At 40.8% G+C, this 17,272-nt stretch overlaps 2 protein-coding genes across 2 annotated transcripts; both read left to right on the forward strand.

Annotated features, from left to right (window-relative positions):
* The first annotated feature begins 7,013 nt into the window (after window positions 1–7,013).
* On the forward strand, window positions 7,014–11,371 carry LOC102715634 (glycerophosphocholine acyltransferase 1). The gene is made up of 8 exons (XM_006645979.3): window positions 7,014–7,170; window positions 7,339–7,422; window positions 7,778–7,835; window positions 7,934–8,034; window positions 8,360–8,455; window positions 8,545–8,638; window positions 9,916–10,153; window positions 10,718–11,371. The coding sequence occupies exons 1-8, from the start codon at window positions 7,111–7,113 to the stop codon at window positions 11,088–11,090; spliced, it is 1,104 nt and encodes a 367-aa protein (XP_006646042.1). The 5' UTR covers window positions 7,014–7,110; the 3' UTR covers window positions 11,091–11,371.
* Window positions 11,372–12,435: 1,064 nt separating this feature from the next.
* LOC121053309 lies at window positions 12,436–13,162 on the forward strand. Its single transcript, XM_040520094.1, has one exon. It carries the CDS (start codon window positions 12,500–12,502, stop codon window positions 12,992–12,994), a length of 495 nt encoding a protein of 164 aa, XP_040376028.1. The 5' UTR covers window positions 12,436–12,499; the 3' UTR covers window positions 12,995–13,162.
* The last annotated feature ends 4,110 nt before the right edge of the window (window positions 13,163–17,272 follow it).

The raw sequence follows: 17,272 nt of genomic DNA on the forward strand, positions 1-17,272 counted from the left end.
ACACAATGTTCGCATACTCCTAGTAAATAAAAAAAACTGTATCCGTGCCATATTGGCATGCATGAGCTGCCAGGTAAGCATGCATTGTTGGTGTCAGGGCCAAGGCCCGGCTAGTCTGGTTGACACCGCCACCGCCGCCGTCGTCTCGATAGCACCCGAAGGCCACACGAGGGAGGAGGTTATCTTTTAGCTTTTTAATAAAAATAGAAAATAATATTTATAAAAAACTGATTTGTTAAGCGAAAAGACGAGGATGAAACAATTTTCGTTGATTGAGCGAGCCACTGGAACGGATTGGATCAACTTGCATCGTTAGGATTCCATCGGGCTGGTTGGCAATGGAGGGATGCGGTTGGCAAACAAATGCAATCCTCGTAGTTCATGGAATCTGCAATAGGGGATTTAGCAAATTATATTGGAGGATATGAATAAATTAGATAAAGCTTTAGCTCGTTTTTCATTGACTTTTTACACAAAAATTTAAAGTAGACTTAATAAAAGCTTACATAAATTTAACGGTGATAGTAAGGGCTCGAGCTTACACCATCTTCTAGATCCGCCCTTGCCAATCCATAATGTGCGTCCACTCCTACAAGGAACGCCAGCCGTTCATGAGAGTGCCAGTGGCTGGCCCGATCCGCCGCCGGCCGCGACGAGCCGACGATCTTGCCGTGCGCTCGCGTTCTTTTCTTTGTGGCAAGCTGCTTCTTCTCTACATTGTAGCACTTACTGTACCAGTACGCGTCAATGGTGCAGCAGCCTTCGCATTATCGTCAGCGAGGTTGAGCCCAAATTTTGCCACTACGTAACTGTAAGTAACCCCCTTGTTCCACTTTCCATGCGTTGTGATCGATCATGGGCCTCGATGGCCCTTCTTTACTTGCTTGCAGGTGCAGTACTATTCACCGATGTTTGGGAAACTGTTATAAGCTCTTAAGGAGACGTCCCCTCGTTTATCGTATGTCATTTGTAAAAAAAAATATAAAAAAATTTATGAAGGTAAATTAATATGTGATATCACTACACAAACATACAAGTTAAAATATGACTTCTACAATCTATATCAAAAATAATAAATATACAATTGTGAGGATGTGTATATTATTCACAGTTTAATTTGTTATTTTTGTTATGGATTGTAGAAGTCATATTTTAACTTGCATGTTTGTGTAGTGATATATCACATATTACTTTATCTTCATAATTTTTTTTATATTTTTTTATGACTATCTGAATAACATGTAATAGACGAGAAGCCGAGACAACCCTCAAGAGTTGAATCCACGCTCGGACAATGAACCATAGGAAAGGGGAAACACTTAAGTCGAGGAAGAAGGGCTAGGTCATCATCTTTTTTACTTTTGTTTTCCATTTACTTACAAATCAAAATTTAAATTTTTTAAAAAGATAGTTATAATTTTATTCATCATAATTTATTTTTTAGAAGAACACATTAACAAATTATTTTCGTTTGTATTATACAGTTTGGAGCAGGCCAGCCACACGAGCTAACAGTTCAAATGGACCGGGCCAAAAGCTAGCCTGGTGACCCAAGCGGTGAACCATCTACGATGGATAAGTGAAAGCAGACTTAGCCCTGGTCTACTGTGAACAACTTAGGCAAATATATTTATGACCCAAAATAAAACTTACTTTTTGTATAGTTATATATGCTGGTAAGTAATAATTTGTCCATGGTTTTGGCTGCAAGGTGAACAGACCCACAATGTCCCAATGCAGGCAAAGCGCCAACCGGCAAAAGATGGGAGAAAAAGATGTAAGATGGCAGTGCCAGGCTGCGCACCGTGGATCTATGGGCAAAACTGGCAGCTGCACTGCAGCCAAAAGACGGAGCCTGTGGGTCCTCAAGGCCTCAAGCCCATGTCCATCCCATAATGATGGGCCAGTAAGGGTGCCATATCTTATTTTCTGTATCATGTATAAAACTTTACCATCATATAAATAAATTGGCAAATAATTATCCCTTTAATTTGTTAGTGATATGTGCAAAATTTTTGTTTTTATTTCTACTTGTATTTACGGTACACTTCATTATTTTATTCTAAGCTTCTTTTATTTTGTGTTGTATAAAAGGAGACAGGGGTATTGGAAATTCGATACCTTGATCAGAGGATAACTCGTTTATTGTATGAAATATTGGGTCGCCCTTCTTTCTTTGTTTACTAGATATATACCGGTATATTCTGCATTCCGATGAACATTCGCTAGAATGTCCCTTCATGACACATGGTTTCCATTGTTGTCCTTGGTTTCAGTTTTTCAATTTTCTCAACAGGTTTGATATAGAATTTAGCATCTGCATAGAATGATTCTCGCCGCCGTGAATGGTTTTTCATCAGCAATAATCCTAATCGTTTCTCCTTATTTATCCTTATATTTGATGCACTGGTGGAGAGTGGATGGTACATTTGTTTTTCATGCAGCCACGAGCACCCCAATAGTGTGTTGTATGAAGTGGCAGCATCTATTACATGGAAAGTCACAATCGCTAGGGCACGGTAACGGTTTTTGCAATACGGTTTGGCAAATATCGTCTGATTCATTTTTTTAAAAAAAATGGTAGGAAAATCAAAAAACATCATAATGATAGTTATGTTTTTCCTAAATTTAGTGCTAAAGAAATTTTCAAAAAAAAAGACATGAATCAATTAAAAAGGGCAAAAGGTGAGAATTGTTTTTGAAGATCAAACTGTTTCTAAGGCCCAATATGGCCCAGTGGGGAGGAATTCAAAATCGTCGCGATAATAACAGCAAATCGCATGATTATCCAATCAAAGCTGTGATTATTGTTGTATTCAAAATTACGCGATAATCATATCAAACCGTGCGATTATCGTGATCAAAGCCTTGATTATCATTGTCTTCAAAATTGCCACGATAATCACACCAAACCGTGCGATTATCGTGCCCTACCACGCGGCAATCACTTCAAAACCATGGTGACAGATTGTTTAAAAAATTCGAATTCAAATTCACGCGTTTTTTGAGTGATTATCGCTGATAATCGAGTTACCGTTAGGGGCAGTTTTGGTAGCCTCTACGATAAATGGAACCCTGATATGACCATGGCCCAAGGCTTAGGCCTAAAAACGTGTGAAGTTTGATTAATTCTTTTTGTACCATGGTAAGCCAATCATTGTCCAACATTAGGAGAAGAGAATAATGTAGGAGAGGGAAAACACATATTGTTTGGTGGTAAAGTCATAGGTGTATGACTTCACCCATCATGGTTCAAATTTTAGTGTCCACGAATATTACCCACACGTAAGTGTATTTGCAATTGAAACTTAATGAATGTTATAAAACAACATGTTTAGTATCAAAACTATATATTCTAGAGTTTAAATCGCTATCACTATAATTGTGTTGGAGCTATAAACGTTATAGTTTGTGATATAATTAGCACTAAACCTAGTAGTTATGCAATAATTTTGTTACTAAATATGTAGTTTCTATGACACTCAACATAAAATGTATAGATTTATGTTAAACTCGTGTTGAATCTATAGTTTTGTGACTTAACAGTTTAAATATATAGTTTTTGCGATAGCTCGATGAAAGCATATTTAGTTTTGTGAAGTTTACTTGAGAAGAAAGGATAATGTAGCTATGTAGATGAAAAATATTCAGAGGAGGATGGTTATGATTGATTAACATTGGGGTGAGTAAGTGTGTAAATAACTTCAGATTTAGGACGGATGGAGTATGGCGTTGATATGAATGTGTTTGGCAAGTTTAGGATGTGCGCAACGAACTGATGACCGTGCCAAATATAAGGCCAACTTCATAGATTATTTGTTTTTATAGCTATTTAATACTATAAAAGATAAAATTAACTCCTATAAAATTAAAATTTTACTCTAGAAAGATGAGATGATGATCTTATATATATAATTTTTAATAAAAAAATATATTATTTAGGAAAACATAGTACACAAAACAAGAAATAATTTATTTAAAAAATACGCAACCTATATGTGTCACATACTCGCTTGACGTTAGTGGCAGATCCGGAAAGGGTTCTCCAGCCTTGCTCTTCTTATCCCTCTCTTATTTTTTTATAGGAATTTACGCGTGTAGACTGACTGATGCCCTGTAGTTCTCATACTATATCCGTTCCTGTATGACGTGATCTTGTACTACCTTCGTCTCATAATAATTTTATTTTTTGTTTTTCCGTGTCCAATGTTTAACTATTTGTCTTATTTAAAAATTTTTACGATCATTATTTTTATTATTACTAGATGATAAAATATGAATAGTACTTTATATGTGACAATTTTTTTTGAGTTTTTTATATAAATTTTTTAAATAAGACAAATGTTCAAACATCGGACACGAAAAATAAACTTATTCTCCGCTCGCTGTCGACTGACGTGTGCAGCACGCACGCACCAGGGTGTGTCGTGACTCGTGACACGCTGAAGACATATACGCTACGGACCAGTACAGTACACCGCGCCGCACATATACACAAACAAACATGAAAAAGAAAAGGAAAAAAAAAAAGCAGCAGCAACAACAAACTTGCTGGCCACCCCAACCAACGCAAGCAAACAAAGCCTTTTCCCTCAAAACATCAAACATCGAAATTTCTCTTCTTTTACCAAAACATAAAAGCAAAACAACCCAAAAGGAAGCAAAAAATCCTTTTATTTTACCGTTACTGATTCTCTCGTATGCATCCATTATTATTTCTCTCTTATTAAAAGCTTTCGTTCTCAACCTCGCTGAACAACCTCACTTGAGCCCCCACGTGTCTCCCACCGCTGCGTCGGACGCTGGTCACATCGAACCCGAACAGCAACACCAACCCGCGCCAACCGCGTCCGACCTGCGGCGCTGCGCGTAGCCACAGATAGAACATGAGATATCAACAGGAAATTCATCGTCCGGGATTATCACCGCGTCCCCGTTTCCACAGAAATAAAATTTTCCTATCCTCATTCCCGTTAACCATGATGGGGTCTATAATCAACCCATCCCCAGTCACCGCGTAAAAAATTTCTCTGTGGTTTCCCCGACCCCGTGACGCTCTAGTTGAGATAGCGCGTGGTTGACTGGCGTTTGGGCGCAGGTGGGTGTGGGCAGGCGCCGGAGAGGGGCGGTAAGCGTCGGTGAGCGGCAAAGAGGCCCACGCGCGGAGGCATCGGCGTCCCGTAAAATATAAGGCCTAGTTCAGAGTACTAAGTAGAGGCTCAATATCGAGTATCAAAAAAAACTAATGACGTTTATGCAATGATTGTATTGAGAAAACACTCATGTCGCTTCAACAAATTTAGAATTTAGACCGGACCTTTATTTTCTTGTGGAATAAAATCTTAAAGAACTAAATTGTTATATATACTTATTATACGAGACAACTTAGACTGATTTGTAATTAAAAAACCCAAAACTATTACATATATTTAGTATACTTCGTAAATCTTGGGGCCCATAATTTTCGGGGCCCTGTGCGCTCGTCCACCTCGCACGGGTCCCGGGTAGGGATAGCAATTCGATACGGGTCCCCGTGGGTAATATCCGTACCCGACCCGAATTGACGCGGGTATAGGTATGGGTATTTTTCCTACCCGTGGGTAGCCCATCGGGTACTCGAACGTAGTTCACATATTGAATTTTGTCTAAAAACTTATTATATTATTCATGTAATAATATTTGCGATGTACTCTTTTAGCTAAAAACTTTGATATGACCTACGTATTATGAGCAAGATATTGTATTTGTTGAATATGTCACTCAATATTGTATTATAAGCAGTATATTTATTTTGTCGTATATGTTGGAATGGTTATCTTGATGCGCTTTTGACATGTGAAATGGTAGATCCGACGGGTACCCGATACCCGGTGAGTACGGGTATCAAATTTTACCCACGGGTACGGGTATGGATAGTGAATTCTACCCGTAGCCTTTAAGTTGGCGGGCGGGTAATTACTCTACCCGCACCAACCCAACCCGTTGCATCCCTAGCCGCGGGACGTCTCTGGCGAAGGCGGGTGACGGAGAGGGCGGCGTCAGTAGAAGACGGAGTGGCCGACGCGCGTCGGTGGGCGAAGGATAGGGCGGTGCCGGTGTGGGGAGGCAGACAACGGAGAGGGCGGCGCCGACACGCTGAGGCGGGCGACGGAGACGGTGGCGCTGGGGTGCGGAGACAATCAACGTCTCGATGGAGAGAGCGACGCTGGCGCGTAGAGGCGAGCGATGGAGAGGGGCGGTGGGTAGGGTCAGCTACAGAGGTGGAGAGGATGGAGATTTTGAATAGGTTTTGCTTTATATATCTTAGTTATTGGGGTTTATTTTTGGGCCAAATAATATATAAAGTCTATAGTTGGTCCCTCTACAGGGTAAACGGGTCGCCGCGTGGAGAACGAGGACGGGAAATGGTGCACCGTCCCCGTCCCCGCCATCCCCAACGAGGATAATTTTTGGACCATTTGATTTCCCATAGGTGCTAGATACCAACCATCCCTGTCCCCAAATGAGTGAATTCACCGTGAGAAATCGATGATCGGTCCCATTGCCATCTCTAAGTTACCTGACGCGAGAGAGCATTCGTGTTCAGCCGCCATCGCGCTCCGCCTCCCATGCACTAGACGCCACGCGAAAGCCAGAGACATTTAACTTTTTGCCACTTTTAGAAATAACACATAACATATTTATCACCCGCTATCTATGACACATGGGCCCTCATGTGTGTATGATACGTGGACCCAATAGTAGTGCCATTTGTAAGAGTGATAAAAAGTTAATTATTCCCAAAAGCCAAAACGGAAAAAAGAAAACAAAAAACAAACCAACTGCGTACTAGGCGACGTCGACCAGTCCACGTGAAACGGACGGTGAGGATGAAGCGACGATTAGTTAGTTTAATTAATCTGCTGGCTCGTTTGTTTGTTTATTAAAATCCACGGGAGGGGAGCGAGCAGCAGCAGATGGGACAGGAAAAAGGAAGAAAAACGAAAATTAAATTAATCAAATAATTAAAATTAGTTAAGAAGGGAAGGAAAGGTGGTGTTGATAGAGGAAGGAAGAAAGGAAGCCTTCGGCTTTACGGCTTCGGCGAGGAGGAGGGGACTTGAAGGTTCGATGGCGTCGGAGGTGGAGGACGCGCTGACCAACGGCGGCGCGGCGGAAGTCCGGCGGAGGGTGGGTTCTCTCGGTCTCTGTCTCCCCCCGGCCGCCGCCGCGGCAGCCGCCGGCCATATCTCGCGTTCCCGTTTTGTTTATTGGTTTTGTTCTTCTCTCCCCCTAATTTTGCGGTTTTTTATTTTCTCTCTCTCTCTCTCTCTCTCTCTCTCGTGGTTTGATGCGCAGAGGGACCAAGCGAAGGAGATTCTGTCCAAGCAGGCCGTCAAGATCGCCACCAAGGCCGAGGAGCACGAGCGATTCATCTTCAAGGTCGCTTCTCCTATCCTCTCTCTCTCCTGAGTCCTGACTCCATCTTCTGCTTCTTGCTCAAAATCTTGGGGCTGTCTGCCCGTGTTATCTGTATTCAAATTCGGGGATTTTCTCTCCATTTGTACCATTGTCGTGGGCATTGCGTTATGCAGGGTATATGTATGTGTTTCTGTTTTGGGGCGGCATTTGGGCAGCAGAATGCGATACTGTAGCTCACAATTTTGTGCATTTATTGCCATGCACTTGAAGTATTTATTTACTACCAAGAGGACAAGATTGCGAACAATAATTGGATGGCTGTGCCTTGGCGTTCTTGCTCTCTTACAAGGTGGGCACTGGGTTTTTTAATGTGCAGGTCACACACTTGCTGGGTGTTCTTGGATTTGGGACATTTTGCTACCTCTTGGGTGCCAGTAAGCCATTCCAGCATTAGTACTGTATTGTGCTGCGTGTTACTGCATCTCAATGCTTTTTTTTGTCGCTAAGAGTGCTCTGATTTTTTTCTTTGCAGGGCCACAGGATGTGCCATATGTGTACTGCCTGTTCTACGTCATTTTCGTTCCTCTCCGGTGGATCTACTACCGCTATAAGAAATGGCATTACTATCTCCTGGTAAATCCATTTATGTTTCAAAGTTTATTATCCTGCAAATGGCGAAAGTACCGGTAGATATCGTTATTACAGCTATTTGTAGTATTGAAGGCGGGATATTAGGAATTGCCCTTTACCTTATGAATGTTATACCTGTGATTCTTATCCAGTTCAGCATTATGGTGTCCTGTTTCACTATGTAATGTGAGTGTTCCATTTTGATTACTGAAAACTGATTCCCTTTTATGCTCTTTTGATGGAAGCATTACAGTTTCAATCCATTAATTGTCTATTAAGTCATTAATAACAATTCCCCTGTTTTATAACCATCAATACTTCTCTACAGGACTTCTGCTATTATGCCAACACTTTCCTCCTTGTTATGATTCTGTTCTATCCAAAGGATGAAAAACTTTTCATGGTTTGCTTCTCATTTGCAGAGGTATGGAAAGTTAGAAGTATTCATGTTGATTTCTGGTTTGCACCCGTAGCATGTGTGTGATTTTTTTGGTTTCCCGTGAATTCTTGCAGGGGCCGCTTGCTTGGGCATTAATTGTCTGGCGTTGCAGCTTGGTCTTTAGCTCATTTGATAAACTTGTTAGTGTCCTGATACACCTTTTGCCTGGTAAGTGATCTCATGTTTGACACTTCAATGTCCCAGTTTACTCTACGTGATATGTTAGTTATGCATGTAAAGCATCATTTTAGTTTAGTGAATCACATGACATACTTGTTTATGGAATATATTTTACCATCATTTGCAAGTACGCTACAGAGGCTTTATGGTTATACCTTGTAGTAATGTGTTATTCCAATATGCTAGCTCATGAGTTTTTAAACTAGTGCATCCATTGTTAGTTACCGTACTTCTGTTCTTTTTCTTATTGCTGACAGTTTCATGATCTGTTCTAATAAAGGGTGTTATTTCCTTGTAAATGTTGTTTGCAAGGGAAAGATAGTCTATCCATCATGTTAAATTAAATTTATAGGAAATCAAGAGTACAAGTAAACTGGACATATACAGTTTAGCAGTTGTCAAGCATTTTTCAAGTTGTTGTACAGTAGAAATCCTCCTTTATTATAGCATGGAAAGCATTCTAGCAAGCTGAGTTTAGTCAAATCTTGCTTCTTCCATCGACATTACTGGCAGTTCCATTCTATATAACTAGATCCTTGTTTTGTTATCAAATAGACATGGATACTTATGTCTTAATTTTGAACAGTAAAACCATAACAAAGCTGCATTTGAGGGCCATTTTGCCATCAAACACTAAGGCCAGATGGTTATTTGTTAGCTATTGAATGTTATTTGCATGATTGGTTTCATGACAATTACAAGTGTAGTGGCCATTCGAAAATTTTGAGCAATGGAAACGTTGAAATGATCAACATTTTATCCAAGGAATTTGACTTAAGTGTGTGAGCGAACCTCCTGAAACTATTGGTAGTGTGGTCACTGGGTGAGTAAGGTCCGCAAACTGGGGGACAGGACTTCTCCCTGTCGAACTAATAGCCTCTGCTGCTTGTTGGACTAGTTTTAGATTTATTGTTTGATTATCGTGGGGTACAATTATACATAGGGATGACTGGGTTGCCCCATAAGAGAGAAATTTTAATATTATTGAAACCAGCCTGATCGTTGCTGTCTCTACCTATCCACAATTTTTTCTATCCTTGTTTGCCTTATTGTCAAATCTTCCAATGGGTGCCGCAAGGATTGCAATAAGTGCTGGGCTACTGACCCACGATTATAATAGTTGACCCTCTCAGACTCCAGACATGAAACATGCCTGTCTGTACTGAATATATTTGGGTTTGTAAATATGCACTTACATTCTCCAGATAGCAAATTTTTAAATGTTGAGTTTACATGACTGACATTTGGAAAAATAACTTTTGTAGGCATAGTTCTGTTCACTATCCGGTGGTGGAATCCACAAACATTTGCTGCAATGCATCCAGAAGGAAGAGCAGCCAGAGTCACATGGCCTTATGTGGAGGACAAATCATACCTTTGGATGTGGCTGTTTGTTGTTCCTCTAGCTGCCTACACCTTGTGGCAACTTATGTATTTTCTCATAGTAAATGTGCTGCGCCGGCAAAGGCTGTTAAAGGATCCTGAAGTCATGACATCATACAGGTACATCTTTGTCCTTCTAACAGTGTATCTATGTAATGTGGACAACATTGCTTGATATACATTCATATCCTGGAATGTTTTATTGATATTGACTTAAATATATAAACTCATAGAGCTAAAATGACTGGAATTATGAACTAGCGGAGTTAAAAAGATAGAATCCCAATGCTAGGTTAACATGGATAGTTTTTTTTTCGGGGAGTTTACATGGAGGTTGTGCACCTGGAACCCTGTGAGTGGCATACTCAAAAGTCATGATTGTATCCTTGAATGGCATTGTAGTCACATTTGCATGTATGTACTACTCTATTGATCCAGTTTTTAGTTTTTTTTATTAATAGAGTTCAGATTGACACAATTTATATTGGTTTTATTTCCATCTTTTGTTATTTCCTTAAGTTTATGGTCCTATTCATTTCTAGCTGCCTCTTTTACTTTACAATAGTTTCAATTGTTCTAGTTGAACAAGTTAGTTTGGTAGCTGTTCACAGTTTTAATCACTGCTTAGACATGAAAGAACTCGAGGCAGTCCATAATGTGTGTATCTTCGTAAACTTCTTGCAGGGAACTCTCAAAGAAAGCACAGAAAGCAAACAACATCTGGTGGAGACTCAGCGGGCTTCTTGGCGACAGGAACCGGCCACTGATGTACATACTACTCCAGGCGCTGTTCACGGTGGCTACGATGGCGCTTACCGTTCCCATATTCCTGTCCTTCCGGATGCATGTGGTCTTCCAGATACTCAAGGTGTGCGCGGCCACATGGAACGGCGGAAGCTTCATCCTGGAGGTGATGCCTAGGCAGGTCGTCCAGAAGGAGAAGAAGAAGCTAGAGATGAAGCCCATGGAGCAGGCGAATCCGGCACGATCTGCTGTACAGCCAGAAGAGAGCCTACCAGCTGACGGCCAGCACTCATCTGAGCAGCTAAGTCACTGAAAAAACCAAACGATCGTAACTGTAGCATTTTTCAGTTTTCACCAGCTAATACACAGTGGAATGTCGAAAGCTTTCTGTGTCTACTGTGCTTGAAACAAATTATCGATGGTCTCATGGGTTGAGAATTTTGATGCGTTTGAGGTTTGATCCAGCCAGGGAGCATTTCTCCAGTGTTGCCATTGTCACTAGAAATTGAATTTGCAGCAAGTATGCCTGAGTACATGGTCGCACAGCTGGAAAACAGTTTTTTAATCACACAATGTTACCCGTTGTTTGCATGACATTTTAGTAGTCATAAAAAATATAAAAAAATTGATAAAATAGATAATATGAGTTATATCACTTTATAAACATGCACATTCAAATTCAACATGTTGTAACAAAAATAATTATAAATATGCGTATACTTAGTTTCAGTTTAATTTATTTTTTTCAATAACTTGTAGAAGTTAAATTTAAACTTGTATGTTTGAGGAGTGATATAGCTTATATTAATCTATCTTATCGATTTTTTTTATATTTTTGACGACTATTTAGATGACATGCAAGCACATGGGTGAATGTCCACCTATATGCTAAAAACTATTTTCCCGCATAGCTGCTCTTTAACCGTCCATTTTAACTTACTATTTTGTCCTCCCTCTGACCTAAAATATATGTAGTTCTAGCATTTGAATTTGTTTTCACTGTTTATCTCATTAATTAATTTTTACACAAGATTATTTCTATTTTATCTCTACATATCCTCCCACACCATCAATTTCTTATTTATTAAAGGACATTATAGTTTTTTCTTCTTAATTCTTACAAAATAATTTAAAAATATTTATGTTTTGGGATGGACGTATATTTTATTTTCCTACCTTGCAAAGGTCTTATTTTTTCTTTCACTCTTTGTTTTTATTGAACACTTATAAAAGTTCTATTCACGGTTTTTCCGTTTCTGTTTCCCAAAAAAAAAGCTGAACGATGACCACCGAAGTTTGAAGACTTCTGTAGTTGACTAGGACTGTATGCACTGCACGGCAAGTTACCTAACTTGCTACTACAAGTTCCACGAAGATTCCAAGTAATTAACACTCTGTGATATCTGTCTATATATACGCAGCTGGTCCAGGCACAAAAAACTTCCTTTTTAGCTGCTCCCGCTCCTGCTTAACCTCGTATGTCGCCGTCGGGACGGATGAGAAGAGCGTTAATACAATAGTCAAACAAGTCGGTCGTAAGATTTTTTTTATTTTTTTAGTATATTTATATAAATAGTTATATAAATAGTTATATAGTTAGCTCATTATAATTAATATATAATATTTTTTATAGTTTTTATTCTAATATTTACGATCCGCTTCTCCTCTTTCTCGCTTTCTCAATCTCTTCTCCACGTCAGCATTTGCTACCGTGCGTAAGCCATGGTGCCCCGCCCACGCGACGCCCCGACGCCGCCGCTGCCGCTGACCGCGCTCGCGCTCGTGTTCCACGCGCTCAACACGGGCGCCGCCGTGTACCGCGGCCGCCGTGACGCCAGGGCCGTGGCGTCCACGCTCGCGCCCTCGCTCGCGCTCGCGCTCCTCCTCCTCTGCGTCCGCCTCCTCGAGGGGACGCCGCCAGCCGGCGCCTCCAGGCGCCGGCGCCTCCGCGCCGCGGTCTGGCTGCTCTCCGCCGCGCTCACGGTGGCGTTCGCGCGCCGCTTTGCGGCGGCGGTGCCGCCCTCGGGGGCCGCCCTCGTGTGGGCGATGAGCGCCGCGACCGTCTCCGTAGGGTTCTACGCCCTCGTCGTCGCCGTCGGCCACCGCGGCGGCGGCGTCATCGTCGTCGCGGCGGAGGACGAGGCACCCGGCTGCTTAGCGACGCAGCGACACAACAATACACGGCAAGGCAATACAATGCCAGCCATGGGGGATTGAAGTAGCGCAAGCAACATTGCTACCAATAAATAAAATGATCTGATGCACGAGCTGCATTCTCTGTATTGTTTTCGTTTCATGTATGCAAGCGAAATGTCATGTTAGTTAATCAGGTGATCCATACACAAAATAATTTGATTAAATGGATCGCAGTATACGATTGAAGTAGCTCATATTGAGCAGTGAGCAGTGCCATGTGTACGAACAATCGTGCGTACAATTAACGGCAAATCATGGCGACGGCACTCATGGTCTTCTCGTTAGCTCCACGAGGAGTAGGCTAGCCAATCTGAATTCAAAGCCTCACTTCTACCTATTTAATTGATAGTTGATATTAGGTCCTTTTAAATATCCAAATTATTTTTTTCGTAGCGCACACCAGTTTGAAGCCCATATTAATCGGGTGAAAAGTACGTAATCAATATAATTATAGGGAAAACAGTATATAAAATATAAGTTTATTGTTGGATTGGAGTATGAGCTGGAGTGGAATACTTTACGCTCGTGTATTCAGTCCAACTGAATGGATGCGGTAATACATAACACTGGTTGCTGTAATGCTATTGCAGTTATACGTTGTGAACTATGTGTATCTGGCTGTTGATTTGGCAGCGGTTTGATCTATGCAAAGTAATACAGGGAAGACACTTTATGTAACTATTGATGAGATATTTAATATGGTTAATTTGATCCATACCATCGTAATTATAATCATTACAATTTATCTATTTTTAGCCATGTCACTCAAATTTCACAAAATTAGAACGATGACATTGTCGTCACGTTTTCCATCTTCTTCCCCATCTACATGTGGAGCTCACCCGTCAGATTCATCTTTTAACCTTTCCTCCTTTATTTCTTTCTTCCTCCTTTCTTTCTTTCTGCTCCTTCTCTTCTTCTCCCTCATAGGACAGCGGTAAGAGGGGAGATGGGGAGAGGCGCGACCACTGGCCGGGAGGACACCGGGGCGGCCGGAGCCAAGGAGGGGTGCGGTTGGGCATGGCTCAGCTAGGGGCGACGTGTAGGCGGTCGGGTGACGGCTAGACACGAGAAAGCAGTAGCCGGAGGAGAAGCAACCGGAGCACAGGAGGAGACCGGGTGGAAGACATCCAAGAAAGACGGCGACCTGTTTGGAGGGACGCCGGTAGGAGAGGAGATGGGTAAAGGTGGGACTTACGGCGGGGAGGACGGCGACAACCTGTTTAGAGGGGCGCCGGTAGGAGGGGAGATGGGTAAAGGCGGGACTTACGGCGGGGAGGACGAGCGACATAGCAGGAGCTGGGGAGGGGTGCGGCCAGGTGTGGCGCGCGGCTGGGGGCTCTGTAGTGCAACGGTGAAAGAAATGGTGAAAGGGAGAGGATGAACCTGATGGGTAGGTCCCACATGCAGACGGGAAAGAAGATGGAAAATATGATGATAATGGCATGGTTTTAATTTTATAAATTTAAGTGGCACGACTATAAATAGACGAATTATAGTGATATTTATCTGAATGCACATAGTTATAATGACACATATTGAATTAACCCTATTTAATAAAGGATGGTCCATACATCGAGTGATCACTTTTTCTATCACTAGACCAACAATTTAGTTCATGGATTTGCTAGTTCCCCTAGGACTGAGCCATTTCTCCCTGACCGTTGGATTGAAGTCCTCCTCAAGCTTCAAGCTGGTAGAGAAGAAGAAAAAGCTGGGAAAAGGAAGAAATTCATAACTCTAACAGAAAACCTAGGGTTTAGGTTTTTAGATGGATCAGAAAGGAGGAGTTCCTGGTGGAGGGGGAAGACCGGAAGAGAGGTTTTTCTTGGGCTTAGAGGAATGATCGAGGGCAATAACCAGACTAGTGATGGGTGGCGATGTGGTCAAGGCACCACCCGAGCTGTGAGGATGAAGGCTGGTGGATTAAATTAGTGACGAGGCAACAGAGGCGATGGGGTTAAAAGATGGTAGCGTGTATGGTAGGGAAGATGGATAACAGTCAATTAGAGAGGGCACTCTTTGTCATCTAGCTTAGAGAGGATGGGAGGAGATAGGGGGGTGAGAGGAGGATGTGGCCTGCCAGTGCTGTTGGTGCCTTCTAGTGTTGGCACAAAGGCAATGATTGATAAGGAGGTGAGATAGGGAAAGGCACGGAAAGAAGGGGGAAGGGGGAAGGAGGAAGACAGGATAGGCCAAGGAGGCTTGCCAACTCCTACGAGGCTGGGAGCGGCTAGCTGGGAGGGAGGGTTGAGGTGTTGCGGCTATGGGACTTTTTTTTTTATATGGTGGATGCATAGTATTTGTTTAGGGTGATTTGGGTTGTTTTCTTGTAATTTTTCATTTCAAATTAAAATTGCAATACAGCTGAGAAAACCTAACAGTATTCCTATAATTCAAAAGTTCTAAAGTTAATCTGGGGGCAGCGATCATACTCGTAGAAATTAGTTGATTTTCTAATAGTAAACTAACTGGTACTAATGTTGTTTGTAATTATTTCTTTTTCATGGTACCTCACATTCCACATAACTGGTATGAATATAACTGTGACATTATTTTTCACATAACTGTTATGGTTGTTCTCATAAGTTAGTAATAGGTTATTTGGTCACCGTCATATTTTGTTACCATGTGCTAAGAAAAGTTTTATGGCTGGTTAAATTGGTGTTGTTAGAGATATGATCCAAATCAATATATTTTGGATTATATTATTTGTTTCCTAATATGACTCCTAGTATTTTTCCTTTAGGACTCCTAGAATCTAATAGGACTTGTAGTCTTTTTCTATTAGAACTATTAGATTTTTCCTTAAATATATCTCTTGTTAGCTGTATGGGAAGGGTGTAACGGTCCTTTGTATTCTCATGCATTGTAATCTCATGATAGTTATTATCGGTTAACGTTCATGGTTTTTCCCTCACAAGGATTTTCACGTTAAATCCGTGTCTCCGTTTTGTCTTTATTATCCCTAACAAGTGGTTGTTAGCCATATTATAACAAGCTGAAGGGGATCTTGCTATACTTCTGTGAGTCATTGACATATCGAACATGTTTTTTGAAATTGAATCTTGTCATAATTATGACTGCAACAAACAACTGTCCAGTTGGTCAAAATTGTCTAATCTTAAATATGAAAAACTGTGTCAATATATAAATAACAACTAAACAACCCCTAAACATTTGAAAAGCTATGGTTTTGAGATGCCCTGCCGAAGAATCTTTTACCCGTGCCTACTAAAAAACTAATATATTACTTCTATCTCTAAAAAAGGTCCAACTTTTAGGAATAAATCTAGACACCACAGTAGATTCATCTTCAGAAATTTGGTTTTTTAGGGCATGTGAATCAGTCATGGTACTACTGTAGTATGTCAAAAATAAGTATAACCCTTTTTAAAAAAATTAAACTATAGCATTAATATTACTACAGCGTAGTGATTGCATTCGTCAGTAGGTCGAGGAAATTGACAGCGCAAGTTAAGTACATTGACGTTTACGGTTTACCCAGTCCTTTGACAAGATAAAGATATGTACGAGGAATGGACTCAGCAATTGTAGTACTCTCTCCATTTCATAGTATTTCCTCCACCCAAAGTATAATTAGAAACAACTATAGTTATCTAGTTGCATATCTAAATTATATTTTAGGAGGTATAAGAAGGGAGATGACATCCTTCTGAGGCCGCGTTTGGCATGGTATGAGTAAGTTAACTTATCTTTGGCACGGAAAACGTAGCAATAGATTAATACATGATTAATTAATTATTAATTATAAAAAATATAAAATAGATTAATATGATTTTTTAAAACAACTTTTCTATAGAAAATTTTTATAAAAAATACACCGTTTAACAGTTTAGGAAGCGCGTGTAAAAAATAAGAAGAGATAAGTTAACTAACGGGGGTGACGAACGCGATCCGATAGAGATGACTTACGTAGTTATTTATGTAATACAGCACTGGTATCTTGGTTGTGAACAACGAATTGTCCACTTTGTCGAGGAAAGCGGGGGAAATGCTGAAGTACAAGTGAATTCTTAGGTTTTACTCGTCAACTTAGTAAATGTAGTCGGACCATTACAAAATATATTTATTTTTAAATTGTTTAATAGAGACTAAATTTAAAAAGAAAAGATTTCGATGCTCTTCAATAAATATGAAATGAAAATAGAGTCAGTAGGTTAGGTGGGGCTAAGATCGAAAGAAATTTGAATAGGAAGTGTCGGTTCTCATGTTCCGACTACGATGTTCGGATGATGCATGACCTTATGGTACAAAGGGTAGTCATGAAATGCAACT

The sequence above is a fragment of the Oryza brachyantha genome, chromosome 1, assembly GCF_000231095.2.
Source record: "Oryza brachyantha chromosome 1, ObraRS2, whole genome shotgun sequence".
NCBI lineage: Eukaryota > Viridiplantae > Streptophyta > Magnoliopsida > Poales > Poaceae > Oryza > Oryza brachyantha.

What these genes read in the sequence shown, in the direction of transcription:
- LOC102715634 (XM_006645979.3), top strand. Translation starts at nt 7,111, where the DNA reads ATGGCGTCGGAGGTGGAGGACGCGCTGACCAACGGCGGCGCGGCGGAA. An exon ending in CGGCGGAAGTCCGGCGGAGG is followed by an intron (nt 7,171 to 7,338) that starts GTGGGTTCTCTC and finishes TTTGATGCGCAG; the next exon opens with AGGGACCAAGCGAAGGAGAT. An exon ending in AATGGCATTACTATCTCCTG is followed by an intron (nt 8,035 to 8,359) that starts GTAAATCCATTT and finishes ACTTCTCTACAG; the next exon opens with GACTTCTGCTATTATGCCAA.
- LOC121053309 (XM_040520094.1), top strand. Translation starts at nt 12,500, where the DNA reads ATGGTGCCCCGCCCACGCGACGCCCCGACGCCGCCGCTGCCGCTGACC.